General features: G+C 33.3%; 2 protein-coding genes across 3 annotated transcripts; both read right to left on the bottom strand.

Moving 5' to 3' along the window:
• Positions 1–1,690: 1,690 nt before the first annotated feature.
• On the bottom strand, positions 1,691–5,920 carry LOC124933911 (ATP-dependent zinc metalloprotease FTSH 2, chloroplastic). Of its 2 annotated transcripts, none has more exons than XM_047474352.1 (5): positions 5,789–5,920; positions 4,048–5,223; positions 3,657–3,970; positions 2,828–3,068; positions 1,691–2,183 (listed from the first exon to the last, which is right to left on the bottom strand). In XM_047474352.1, the coding sequence occupies exons 2-5, from the start codon at positions 5,212–5,214 to the stop codon at positions 1,839–1,841; spliced, it is 2,067 nt and encodes a 688-aa protein (XP_047330308.1). In that variant the 5' UTR covers positions 5,215–5,223; positions 5,789–5,920; the 3' UTR covers positions 1,691–1,838. The 2 variants fall into 2 exon arrangements, with proteins under 2 accessions (XP_047330308.1, XP_047330307.1); XM_047474351.1 differs by having other exon boundaries at positions 4,048–5,221; positions 5,778–5,847.
• A 2,001-nt stretch (positions 5,921–7,921) lies between these two features.
• On the bottom strand, positions 7,922–13,231 carry LOC124933912 (protein sym-1). The gene is made up of 5 exons (XM_047474353.1): positions 12,861–13,231; positions 11,103–11,258; positions 10,885–11,017; positions 10,387–10,426; positions 7,922–8,219 (listed from the first exon to the last, which is right to left on the bottom strand). Exons 1-5 carry the CDS (start codon positions 13,155–13,157, stop codon positions 8,132–8,134), a joined length of 714 nt encoding a protein of 237 aa, XP_047330309.1. The 5' UTR covers positions 13,158–13,231; the 3' UTR covers positions 7,922–8,131.
• Between the last annotated feature and the right edge of the window lie 1,307 nt (positions 13,232–14,538).

The following is a 14,538-nucleotide window of genomic DNA, read 5'->3' as shown; positions in this document are numbered from 1 at the left end:
TATTAAATTATTTGGATCAACTATCTTAATGTTATGTTGATCTGAGTTATTCTCAAATCATTTATCAATAAATTTATAGTTCGATGGTTAAAATCTTATTGGGAAAATGTTTAAGAACTTTGTGTATGAAGCGTAATAAGTAATTATATGAAGTATAATAAGAATAATATTTGATGGAAACCTTGACAACACCGTTGAAACGATTCTGAACACATGAAAGAGAAAGATCAGCTGTGTTGACGGCCAAGATTTTAAAAGATAAATTATCATTTACATGTTGGTAGTTATATTTCATAATAAGTAGTTATATTGAGCGTAAAATTTAGTTATATAAAGCGTAATAAGTAGTTATATGTAGTATAATATATAGTTATATGAAGTTTATATGTGTCTAATTAACTTCATATAACTACATATTATATTTTATATAACTAAATTTTACGCTCAATATAACTAATTATTACGAAATATAACTATTAACACGCAAATGATAATTTATCTTTCAAAATATTGGTTGTCAACACAGTTGATCTTCCTCTTTCGTGTGTTCGGGATCGTTACAACGGTGGTGTCGATGTTTCCATCGAATAAAACAATGTCAAAAGGGGGGACGATAGAGGGGATGTTGATATCGGTGGGAGAATCCATTGATGTTGATGTTAAGCAGCGAGAGAATAAACAGTAAGAAGAGATTTGATATTGGAGAATATGGCGAGAATACAAGAGGAGGCGAGGCGGGATAAAATAGACGGCTAGAAACTTCCACGCGAGACACAGAACAACTGACGGCAAAAAGAGAAAGAGTATTGAGCAATGTGGTTAGCGATTGATTGAGATTAAGGTTTGTGGCAGGCAAAGAGTTATTACTTCATATATAAGTAATTATATGAAGTATAATAATCTAATGTAGTACAGTGATAAAAATCAGTTTAAGAAACGAGAAGATCACGAGTTCAATTTTATCTGAAAACACTTTGAGTTGAATCAGGGGTGATAGGGGATAGACGTGGGTGTCATGCTCTCTCCTTAATTAAAAAAATGTATTATGAACCATGCTCTCTCCTTAATTAAAAAAATGTATTATGAACCATCTACATCAAACTGATACGATATAAACCCTTGCAGCATTTACTTTTTGAAAACTAACCTTTCACCTCCATTTTCAGATAACATTATGTAACAATATTACAATATAATTAAATAAATGATTATTGATTCAAACCTAAGATAAATGAATTGCAGTGTTGGTTGAAATAAGGTTCATTAATGGGTGGAGTCTGTTAGATTCTTCAGTAGCTAGTGATCAAATTGAAATGGGTCATTCATCCCAAAGGAAAATGTTTAGCAAATTAAAAAGAAAAAAAACATCAAATCGATCTACAATAAACTTAAAGGGTTCAAACTTTAGCCCGAAATCGTATAGTTACAATGAAATTCTGCGAATACTTAATCGAACGACTGAGAATGTCCATCTACTATGATAATAATAATGACGGTATTGGTTATTAGATTATACGCATTGGTTAAATACAATTGGAATGAGGACGATTCTATAAGATTATAGTTAAATTTATTACTTGAAACTACAATAGAGAATTGTCTTTAATCTTCTCATTAAGTGTCTATTATCTCAACCCATAACAAGTACTCTCTTAATTCAATGCAATCAATGAAATAGGAAGAAGATCAAGTTTTTGTATCTGAATATTATGTTTTCTTTTAGCTAATCACAAACTTAAAAGTGATAAAAATTACATTTCAAGTATATATGGTATCATCGATGACGTGCTACTAAAAATTATACAATGGAAGACATTATTATCGAAAAATATTCCCAACTATACAGCAACCGGAGTAGAAGGAGTTGAAGAAGAAACCCTATTTTCGGGAGGGATTTCAGTGAATTCAGAAAGGATAGCTCTGAATTCATCTCCCGTCAAGGTTTCCTTTTCAATAAGAACCTCAACAATCTTGTCAATTGCCTCTCGGTTATTTCTGATATGGCTCAACGCTATCTCGTAAGCTTGATCTGAAATCTTCTTGATGGCGGCATCAATGTCTTCAGCGAGCCTCTCGGACATCGAGTTTCTTGCCATCATTCTCATTATTACATCTCCACTTTGAGCTGATGAATCCATAAGTGACCATGGCCCAATCTCGGACATTCCAAATGTTGTCACCATCTAAAAATACAAGAAAAAGAACAAATATGTTAACTGTTTATTTATCTTAGGTATCATCAATTGAGCAAAAAAAAACTGTCTCTATTAAGATTTGTATTTGATTCATAAAAATATATATATAACTAAGCAAAACATTGTACTATAATCTAGATGTTGATAAAAATAATAATATTTATACCAAATGAAACAAAAAGTCAAAACTATAATTTCAATAATGATTCAAAAGAAGTCTTATACCAAACTAAACAAAACCACTTTCAAAGAATCGTAATCCTAATAGAGATGATGATAAAAAAAATCCTAGTTTCTAAATAGTCTATATTTTACCTACTTTCAAACATCCAGGGATCTACAATTTATGCTTTGCTTAGAGGAAACATTAAGGCCTTGTTTGATTTGAGATTATCTGAATAATCAGGTGGTTATTTTCAAATAACTCTGTTTGATATAGGTTATGAAAAACCAGGTTATTTTAAGATTATTTGAGTAAAAGCACATTATGGGAGGTATTTGGTACTTTTAATTGATGAGTAGATTGTTGATTGGAAAGTGGGTTATTTGAAAATAATTTAAGACAACTCATGTGAAACAAACTCTAAATTTTACCTAACATGCTTCATTGGAATGGAGTAACAAATGTTTACCTGTTTGGCCAAGCCAGTAATCTGTTGCAAATCACCAGCAGCACCCGTAGTGACTTCTGGTTCGCCAAATATAATTTCTTCAGCAGCTCTTCCACCAAGCCCACCCACAATTCTTGCATACAATTGTTGCCTGGAGATTAAGGTTGGGTCATCAGCTGGGATGAACCATGTGAGACCGCGTGCCTGACCACGTGGAACCAAGGTCACCTTTTGGACTGCATCATGGCCTGGAGTAAGAGTACTGCATGCACATAAATCAAAAAGGAAATCAACTCAGTCAATAAACAAATGAGGAGTTTCTACATCTTTTATTAGTTAACAATGTTAGGAAATGTTTGATCTTAGGGTTATTTGAATAACCAAGTGGCTATTTTCAAATAACCTTATTTGATATTAGTTATTGAAAATCAGGTTATTTGGGTATATAACATAAATAGTTGATTGGATAGTGGGTTATTTAAAATTAATCTCAAAATAATCCACATCAATAAGGTCTTAATATCTTGATATGTACTTTAGAAAGAAAAAAATTAGAGAGATGCAAAAACTGCATAGAAATGAATTAAGAGCATAATGGAGCCACTTTTAAAAGAACGAGGAAGCAAAGTGAGCCCAACACGTGTTGAGGAAGCAAAGCGAACCTTTAAAACCCAGATTCAACCACTTCAAATTCAACATATGCCTTCATACTATTCATCTACTAACCTTATAACTAATTACTACCATATCCTTGTGTTGTTACACTACCTCACTTAACCAAATGAATATAAAATATTTTAAATGCAATTTCGATAGCAATACTTTTTAAAGAGGCCAGTTTCATACTAACCCACAAATTGCATGACCAACTTCATGGTAAGCAACTAGACTTTTGCTCTTCCCATCTGTCATGACAGTTCCTTCCATTCCAGCCACGATCCGATCAATCGAATCATCAATCTCTTTAGATGAAATTCCTGTTCTGCCACGTCGTCCAGCCAATATAGCTGCCTCATTCAATAGGTTTGCTAGGTCTGCTCCACTAAAACCTGGTGTTCTCATAGCTATCACATCTAGAGAAACATCTGAATCGAACTTCTTATTACTTCCATGCACTTTTAGAATCTCAGTTCTGCCCCTTATATCTGGAACATCAACTGTAACCTGTACCCAAATTTCACATTAATTACTCTTTTAGACAGAATACCAAATTTCAATATTAATTTTCAGAACCCTCTTACCTGTCTGTCGAAACGTCCTGGCCTTAATAAAGCAGAATCGAGAATATCTGCACGATTTGTGGCTGCAATAACAATGATTCCTGTGTTTCCCTCAAAACCATCCATTTCGGTCAAAAGTTGGTTAAGGGTTTGTTCTCTTTCGTCATTTCCACCTCCAATTCCAGTTCCCCTCTGTCTCCCAACAGCATCGATTTCATCGACAAAGACAATGCACGGGGCGTTCTCCTTTGCTTTCTTGAAAAGATCCCGAACTCGTGATGCACCAACACCAACAAACATCTCGACAAATTCAGAACCCGAGATAGAGAAAAACGGGACTCCTGCCTCTCCAGCTATGGCCTTTGCAAGTAGGGTTTTCCCCGTTCCAGGTGGACCTACAAGAAGCACACCTTTAGGAATACGAGCCCCAACTGCTGTGAATCTCTCGGGCTTCTTTAGAAACTCAACCACTTCCATGAAATCTTGCTTTGCTTCATCTACTCCAGCAACATCGTCAAATGTCACGCCAGTGTTGGGTTCCATTTGGAACTTTGCTTTAGACTGACCAAAGCCGAGAGGGAATCCTGGTCCACCAGGACCTCCCATACCTCCAGATGAACGTCTAGAAAGGAGGAACAACCCACCAATTAATACTAAAGGAAAGGCGAGATTTCCAATCAAGTTAGAGAGTAGAGATCCGGAATCTTCTTGGGCATTGTGTGCAGCAAAGTCAATATTCTTTTGTCGTAACTTCTGAAGCAACTCTTGACTGAGTCCAGGTAGTTGCACTCGAACTCGCTGAATGCGGTTTCCTAGCTCAGGAGAAATAGCTTCAACAATGGCTATGGTTCCATTCTCAAACAGATCTACTTTCGTAACTCTATCCTTGTCTAAGTATTCTAAGAACCTTGAATAAGACATACGAGAGTTGGAAACCCCTTGTTCATCTGCACGAGCAGTCCCAGAACCAATGATTGCAGGAACACCAAGTCCAGCATTCCCAATCAAGAATTTCAAGAATGATCTTCTTCCTTCACTCCCTTGATCCAAACTAGCTGTTACTATTGCTCTTGAATTCCTGTATCCAGAAGGCAATATATGCCTTCCATAGAACTTGTTGCCAACTACTTGTTTCGAATTATTAATCGATAAACCGTTTCCTACTAAGCAAGTTAATGATGACGCCATTTACGCCCTGAAATAAGACAGAAAGACTTCAATGTTAACTGAAGTAGTTCAAAGACTGTTAAAGTAAAAGAACTAGGTATAAAATAGTTTATAGTTCACAAGAACCGTGATAATATATCTTAACAATCATTTAAATTCTTATTTCAATCTGCAACTAGAAAAACACCTTCCTAAGAGAATTGAAGCTTTAGATACAAACTTGTGAGTTCTAAGCAACAGTTCAACAAACAAGAGAGACAGGTACAAAAGATAGAACCTTTCATCTCTTCTACCTTGTTTGAAGATAGGTTTCATATTGGACAAAGGCTATCAACACTTATTCTTGAAAACCCACCAATTTATTCAAATAACACGATCGATCAAACCCACCAATATAGCGAATTCCAAATTTGCATAAAAATTGATTTCAAACTAGAATCTAAAAACTCCTCAATTCTACAAACAGATGGCTAGTTCTTAATTCAAACTAGAACACAACAATTACTTGATGATAAGAAAGGAAGAAACAACAAAATTAAGGTGAGAACATCACAAATTCAAAGAGTTAAGAAGAAGATTAGTACCTTACGGACGATGAACAGAGAATGCGAGGATGGAAGGACGAATGAGAAGAGAGAAAATGGTGATTGATGAGAAGAGAGAGTAGTAGTAGTAATATAGAAGAAGGAAAGTATGTGTGGTTTAGAAATGCGTACGTGTTAGTATATGAATGGATAATCATTCGACCGCTAAGACGACAGACCAAGCCCACACTTGAACTGAACCAGACATTTTTAGAGTTAATACGCGGCTTCTTTAGAAACCTAAATAATTACTTATTTCTTTCATCATTTTTATTATATTATTTATTCACAAATTAATTTTAATTGCGAAATTTGAAGGGTCTTAAATGCGCGCAGATGTTGGGTAAATGTCCACTTTAAAATATTCTGACGAAATTACTCTCGTGTCGCGTAACTTGAAGGGTAGGATCGTCACACGAAGGGAAAGCTTGTGAATTACCCCGTCGCGTAACGCGAAAGGCACTATCGTCACGCGAAAGACATGATCATTCTAGAATCTAGACTTTTCATAGGTTTTTTCTTTGCGAGACGATCATGCCTTTCGCGTTACGCGAAGGGGATATTTTCGTCAAAATATTTTGAAATAGTCATTTACGCAATTAAATTTATGCTCCGGTAACCAGCACATTTAAGAGACTTTTCAGGTCATTTGTTTTCCCTATTAATTTGATACGTTTTATTATAAATTTTTGTTTTTGTTGGTAGAGGTTGAAATTTATAGTCAATTACAATCTATTTTTTATTTATTTTTTATTAGCTAATTTTTAAATATTTGTATACAAAAAATATTTATATTTATTTTTAATTTAATATTAAAATAAATAAAAAATATATTATTTATTATCAAAAACTTCACAAGTGTAAGGATTATATGAGCTCAAATATTAAATGAGTCGTTTCGAACTCGGTCAAAGTCAATCTCAAGTTGAGTTTTGACCGAACGATTCGACTCATAATTTTTTTCAAATTTTATTTTCTTTAAGTAAATCGATCCAGACATAATCGAATTGATATCCACTGTAATCATAATTGAATTTGGTTTAAATTTTTTTATAGAGCAACATTACATTAGAAGATTCAATTACATTTGTTTGACTAATACAAAAAAAAAATATTTATTTATATATTTAATATTTAATTATAACATGTAATTTTAAAAATAATTAAACGTTTATGCATAATATTTAAGCACAATTCTCATACAAATTTAATGAATAAATATAATTGTATTTGAGAATAAAAATTCAATATTTTGTTTTACTTAAGAGATTAATATATTTTTAACTACATATATAAATGTTCAAATAATATGAAAAAAATTCAACGAACAGAATTAAAAATAAATAAAACTAACACTAATTTTTATATATATTGTTTTTTTTTTAAGAAACGGTAAATTTTATTAGAAAAATTTACATTTTTTTAATTGAATAATTGACTAACCAAATATTAATAATTAATTCTTCAGTATTTGGACTAATGAAATATTAATCAATCTGATTAAATTATAAAAACCAAACCATGTGAATTTTGTTTTTCAAAATTAAGACCCTAAGAGGCTAAGACCATAACTATTGATCTTTTTCGTTTAAATAAAAAAAAATTCAGCATTAGGTGTGATCTAATAAGCATTATCTTGTTTTCTTATTTTATTGGAGTGCGATTTAATCTTTATTTGTTTAACCTTAGTGAGTAATTTTTTTTCCTTAGTTTAGTAAAAAAAATGTTGTTGATGGTGATGGATATGATCATAATCAAATTGATAAATATATTTTGTTAGGTAAAAAAATGTAGATAGAATTGAATGATATTACAAATAAAAAAGATACCAAAATGGATCAAATGTGGTATTCTTATAAATAAATATTGGTAATAAAAATAAACACTAATTTTCATTTCTTATCTTATAATTTGATAACCAGATTTTTTTAGCTGAATTTTGTTCAATGTTAAATAAATAACCAAATTGCATAAAAGCTCAAATAGCTTGATTAAACATTGAGAATTTTTTTAGATTGTATCTCAAGAACATTAGTCTAAACTTTAAGAACAGTTACAAAAGATTATATAAATTTAAGTTTTGAGAAATAGTTTATATATTTCCTCATAGAACTCTTTCTTATCAAATAGGTTCAAAATATATATTGTTCATCTAAATGAGAAGTCCCATAAAAACGAAACTATAAACCCAATTGGAGAATCATATTATAATTATAATTCTATCAATTTAAATAGGGATCCTAATTAAATTCAGATTCCAACATATAGAACTGATCATAATCTTCAATCTTCATGAACTAGGAAATGCTGACAACACAATATTTTACCTAAAAAAGATCACCATATATGATGCTTTACTTGTTCATGGTTGAAGATAGGCAAAAATTCCAGAATATTGAGCCCATCGACATGAAAGCAACACGAGCCTGAAGAGGGACCATCCTAAATATGACCAAAAACAAATGAGATTTAATTTGCTTATGAATGATAATCAGTCGCTAAATTAAAAAAACGAATAAGAATTGATAAGTGCATCAAGTTTTGATGATAGCAATTAGCAAAATTGGTACTTTTTCAGTAAGCAAGAAATTTCAACAAGAACATAGTGTAAGTTCATTTTGGACAATAATTTCCTATAGTTTCTTATTAGTATATTACTAACTGAGAATCAAACTGCAGTTTCATTTGTAAGGATAATTATCTGTTTAACAAATAATTATCCTTGTAGTAATCCTTTGATTCTAGGAAAGGGTATAGAATTATTGTGTATTTAAAGGGCATGACCATGCATAAAAATCACCATAATTCAAGTCAATTCTAGGTTCCACAATTTTGTATGAGAGAAAATTTTGATTCCACTATTGGCATAACTAGTATGTAAGATAAGAACATAGATTAGGCTCCTTTTGGTGACTGTTTTCATTATAAGACATCAATTTCAATCTCAAGGTATTATTTTTAGTAGTAAAAAAATGGGCCATTATTCGAAGTGTCTACTTCATATTCAACCACATTTTACGAACTAAAATTTTCACAAGATATGCCATAAGAATAGAATCATAACTATTAAATTAAGATCCAATGGAAAAACTAACTCAAAAAAAGACAAAAAAGTGTTCACAAAATAGTCAGTGAAGCAATCAAATCAGAAGGGACAACTTATAATATCCCTTCATCCATAAGTATAATAAGATTCTAAAATCATTGAAGTAAACATCCCTATCATCTATGTCAATCTAACCAAAATATTAGCATCAAGGTAGAGTATGTGGCTCAATTAACTACTATATCACATGTAAAGACAGTCTATGAATTTGAAAGCATTGGTGTAAATTGCTCTAGTGCTCTAAATCAACCAAATAGTAAACAGAGACATGGAGAACTTTTAAATTTGATGTGGTTTCAATGAACTATGGAAATTGAGAGAAAACAGTTCAAAGTTAAACAATCATACCAAATATAAATCTAAACCAACCAAATAAATGAATTACTAAATTCTTAAACGAGTCATACTGATGATCTATATTGAGTGATATGGTCTACATAACCAGCAGAAATGGACAAAAGTATGGTGGAAATAAGAACATGAAAAACAACTATTCAACTAATTAGTATATATCAATAAATCCTGTTGCAAATTACAATAGTATGATTTGTGATGATAATATGAGATGCTTTACGACAATTCTCAACATACATAAACTAACAAGCATGATAAGAACACAGTTGACATGTGAGGCAAATCCCTCTAAAAGAAAACATATGAGAGAAAATGGAATCTATACACATCACTAATCTCAGACCTTTGTTGCATTCCTCCTCAAGATGGACAAAGTAATCCTTAAAAAATATAAATAATTTGCTGATAAGTTCCTTTCTATATATATAATTTGCAAATCCTTAAATTATATATAATTTGCAAATCCCTCACTGACAAAACGCTTTGAATTTCTCAGTTCCGTACAAGTACATATGATGAAAAGAAGGGGGAGGGGAATGCAAAAATCATTAATTCACATGGGAGATGGCGCTTGGACCCCATGTATAGAGAAGCTTTTTTTATGGTATTAAGTCCCTCATTCCTATGTAGCTTTCATCCTTGGAAGCTTTTTGGACAAGTGTTATAGGCTATTTGTTTTCTTTTCCCATTATTTTTCTTTCTCCTTTCTCTCTCTTTGTTATTTGTAGCAAGTGGAATTTCAAGACACTTATTTATACAAGCTTTAACTTTTAAAACAACAACAAAATCATTACCATAAATCATACTTAGACTTATTTGCTCCTAATACTATGTGGTCAAAATAACTTTGTATTTACAAGGTTGGTTAGTCAACCGGACTCTGCATACACATAATGGTAAATAGACCAACTCGCCCATCAACTTGCTGTTATACAATATAGTTCTACAGATAAAGGCCACATAACTAAAATGTAGACTCCATGTTTCCATCATGACATTGTAAACTATAAATTCAGTTTCTAAAATAGGAGTTTGCATGGTATTCTTGAAATATTCGCTAAGCTCTTATTGTCTATTAGCCACTAGGTAAACTTTGTCTGTTTAAGATAAAAAATCCATACATAAATTCTAAAAAGATAAATGTTGTACCAGAAGTTCAAGATGCTGACAGGGATCCAGAACCGAAATCCTGTAGAGGAATAAAGAGAGGTTGAAATGACATTAATCACACAAAAAAGGATAGCTTGAAATACAACAAACATATAAGAAAAAAGTAAACAGGTCAAATAAACCATTGAGCTTGCATTAAAGGCTCAAATAAACAGTTTTGTTTGGCTGAAATAGCCCATCAGACTTGCAAGAAGTTCTCATGTAACTCACTCCAACAGAATAACTTTAACGCCATATACAATTCCCCTTCTGCAGCAACTTGTAGAACACTCCAAAGTACCCAAACAAAAGGGATGAATGTTGGACATATCACATTACTCTATTCAAGGGTCTTACTTAAGCCCTTTTTGCAAGTTCAATTGGATATTTGAGTCAATCAAAAGTACAGAAGGTTCTTTGAACTCTTCATGCAAGTTTAGTGGGCAATTTGATATTTGTTCATGCAAGTTCAGTGGGCTAAGAAAGATAAATCATTACCAACAAGTAAAGTAGGAAGTGCATCTTCCTTATATTTCTTTGGCACCTGTGAGAGTTTCCCTAGCCACAAATTATTCCATGCAAACACAACAGCAATTACTATTGGGCCTAGCACAACTTGGTTTAGTACAACCTGCAAAATATAGCATGCTTAGAATACACTTAAAAGTTGGCTTCTATTGATTTATCATTAAATTACAGAGTAAAGGATTTGTCACCTTAGATAATATAGTAGTTACTGTTTGTTTCGGCATACAATGATCAAGATATTGGTACCAAGCATATGAACCGGGCCCATATAAAAGAAATCCGTATGAAGTCATCCTGAGGGATCGAAGCAAATCATGACCAGAGAGGAGATTGCCCACCACATCCTGAGGAAGCAGTATTTGGTTAAAGTTCAAGTAGAAGAATGGTCAACTGCATTATAAGAAATATATGATTAAGCAGTAAGCCGTAGGTTCAAGAAACTCCATAAAATCATTATGGTGGAAAACGTACTTTCATAAACCTGAAAACCATTACACCTTTTCTCTCACATAAAATAGGACTAAGAGAATATAATTCTCCAATATAGTGAAGGACTGTGAATTTATACCACAGAGGCTAATACTATGAGGGTCCAAACTATTATAACAGTGACAAAGAGTTTCCAGAATGATTGTCTGAAGGAATTGGTCTAATTAACAATTCAAGATTGAGGAAATAACAGTTTAAAGACCATGCCTCCTAAAATGAATATAAATATCTTGAAATTAATTTTCAACGGTAAGTTTAACACCTCTTACAAGTGTAACTCATTAATTACGGAATAAAAAATTAGCATGCATATGTGATGTATTAGACTGACAAAACACTCCTATGTTCTCCCAATCAAGCAGCATTAACTCCACAAATACATTTAGATGACAAGAAGACTCGTCAAACAGATCATCCATTTTCTCCAAAAATTCTGACCAATGTTTGAAACAAGCATAAATGCAGCAAATTGCTTGCAGCATCATAAGCAATGCCACATCAATTAGGCACCAACTTACAGTTCACCTACAATAGCACAATAGTTCAACATCATCCAAAAGGAGAATAAGAACTTGAAGATTGCTTCCAAATTCCACCTACCAGATTGCAAGTTCACAAAAGAAATGATAATGCAAGCAAATTAACATATGATGAGTCTCAGATAATTAGGATTCCAGTTAGCTCAATCTTAAGGACTGTGAAATCATCTCTTCACCACTGACACAGACACCAAAGCCCCACGATGTCTTCTCTTTGTTATTCTCTTGCTGGAACATCCTTCACCATGAAGGATCAATCACAAAATCTGTTCGCTAATGATCTCATTATCTTCCAGACACCTCTCCCTATCTAAAAGTGGCAGCCAGATGCCGGAATCACCAATCACTAATGACCACTAAAAGCTTCTATAGTAGAACTCCTTCCATAGGACCTGGAAGTCTTAAAAATGGTTCAGGTGGGGACGACAAAAGTCCATCGTGATACCTTCATCTATGAGATCGAGATTCAACTCAACCATCATATCTATTGGGTTAAGGAAGACCAACCTCTTTAGGCCTCAGTACTTCTCTTATGCAATAATAATAAAGACATGCAAATTGTTCATAATAAAGTCTTGCATAAATGTGCCTAACACATGAAGATTAATTGTCTATCTGTGCAGCAGCATCATGTTAGTCAAAGCATCATACAATTAAACCCTATTTCTTCACAATCTCATATTGTTCTTCTCTTCACCAAATCACATTATCATGTTAGTCAAGGCATCATACAATTAGGCAATCTAGTTATCTCAAATGGTTGGTTCATTGAACTCAATGAGTATAAAATATAAATACATCCTTCTACATGTAAATCACACACATGAATATATTTAACTTCATTTAAAGAATAATTATACATATATGAAGATAAATTGTGTCCAAATAGATAGAATGCGGTAGAATAATCCAACTAACATTAAGCGAAGCGTCTCTAGGACGGGTTAGAGAATCAGAAGACGATTTGGAACCATCAAGAGGTGCGCCTTTCTTCCAACGATCTCGGAGCTGAGCAATTGTATCACCGGCTAGGGCAAGAGAAGCGGCAGTGGCTGCTTGCTTGAGGGGAAACTGGTAGCCGTTTCCTCGGGTTGTGTCGACTGAATCGGAAGGCTTGGATCTTTCTCTACCTGTATTTCTTCGTCGTGGTCGAGAATTAAATGGCGGAAGCCCCCAGAGCCAGCCATTTCCGCCGCCACTGGTAAAAGCATCCATAGACAAGGGACGGTTCAGTGAAGATGGAAGGACGACTACTGAGAGAATCTGGTGGCTTTCTTAGTTCGAATTATATATACATAAAGTCCGAACTGACCCTGAAGAAGAAACACAAGATATTCCGGAAAATTTGATTAAATAACCTCAAAGATGAGGTTATTTGATCTGGTGGTGAGATGATAATTTAATTGCGCTCGTGGTCTTTTTATTTTTTTTTGGACGAAATTGTCCTTATCGCGAAACGCTAAGTCATTTAGCTTGTTTCGCGAAGTGGATTAGGTTTAGTATAAATACTGTATTTTTTTCATTTTCTTCATTTCTTTTCTCTCTTTTCTCTCTCTACCATTGTTCTCTCTGCTACGGCGACGACGACTGCTACGGCGACGACGACGGCGGGAAACACATAATACAGATAAAAAAACTCTAACCCTAAATCGATTTATCTTCATTTCAAACCCTAACCTTAAATCTATTTATCTTCATTTGAAAACCCTAACCCTAAATCAATTTATCTTCATTTGAAAACCCTAAATCAATTTATGTTTATCTTCAAAATCGATTTAAGCTGTTCTTATTGTTCATATTGGTTAATATTGGTTTTACTATCGTTGTTCATATTGTCAATGATGAAATTTACAGATAATCTCGTCGATATGGGTTCCGTTTCAAGGAAGATTCACTTATCGTTTCGCGTTTCGCGAAGTATTTCGCGTTTCGTTAAGTGCTTCACGTTTCGCTAAGTGCTTCGCGTTACGCGAGTCGGCACGGTTGGCACGGACGGCATACGAAACGGCACGGACGGCACGCGAAGCGGGCACAGTCGGCTCGCGAAGTACTTCGCGTTTCGCTAAGTGCTTTGCGTTACGTGAAACGGCACGGATGACACGCGAAACGACACGAACGGCACGCGAAGCGGCACAGTCGGCACCCATAACTTCTTTTTTTGTAACTTGTAATAATAATTTATGACATTCTGTTTTGTTTAACTCATAACAAATTTGTATTTATTTGGTTAAATTTTCAAAGAAATTCAATTTTAATGCTAACTATTATTATAATATTGAATTTTCAGTTTGTGTTATCAAATTAAAAGAACCAATTGAGTAGTTCAAAAAACATTAGTTATTACAACAATAGAGCAAGAATGATTAAAAATAGTCCAAAATATCAATTGGAGAATACAACATTATTTGAAAAAAATGAATCTCAAGCATTTTGCTCTCCATATATCTCAATCAAAATCAATAATGAATACAAATAACCAGCTATTATACCAAAGAAAGAGCTGATTTTTTGTTCTAACATCGGGTCTCAATGAATTACTTAACCAAGCGGTGCCTACAGCGTCGCATTTTACATATACTTCCTCGTAGAATCCCAT

Source organism: Impatiens glandulifera, chromosome 4 (genome assembly GCF_907164915.1).
Source record: "Impatiens glandulifera chromosome 4, dImpGla2.1, whole genome shotgun sequence".
Classification (NCBI taxonomy): domain Eukaryota; kingdom Viridiplantae; phylum Streptophyta; class Magnoliopsida; order Ericales; family Balsaminaceae; genus Impatiens; species Impatiens glandulifera.
This window is presented reverse-complemented; position numbering and strand designations above follow the sequence as displayed.

Excerpts from the sequence above, each read along its gene's own strand:
- LOC124933911 (XM_047474352.1), bottom strand. The coding sequence starts at position 5,214 with ATGGCGTCATCATTAACTTGCTTAGTAGGAAACGGTTTATCGATTAAT. Across the intron at positions 3,069-3,656 it reads GTTGGTCATGCAATTTGTGG|TACTCTTACTCCAGGCCATG; the intron begins GTTAGTATGAAA and ends ATGTGCATGCAG. Across the intron at positions 2,184-2,827 it reads TTACTGGCTTGGCCAAACAG|ATGGTGACAACATTTGGAAT; the intron begins GTAAACATTTGT and ends TTGTATTTTTAG.
- LOC124933912 (XM_047474353.1), bottom strand. The coding sequence starts at position 13,157 with ATGGATGCTTTTACCAGTGGCGGCGGAAATGGCTGGCTCTGGGGGCTT. Across the intron at positions 11,018-11,102 it reads TAACTACTATATTATCTAAG|GTTGTACTAAACCAAGTTGT; the intron begins GTGACAAATCCT and ends TATATTTTGCAG. Across the intron at positions 10,427-10,884 it reads ACTTCCTACTTTACTTGTTG|GATTTCGGTTCTGGATCCCT; the intron begins GTAATGATTTAT and ends ATTCCTCTACAG.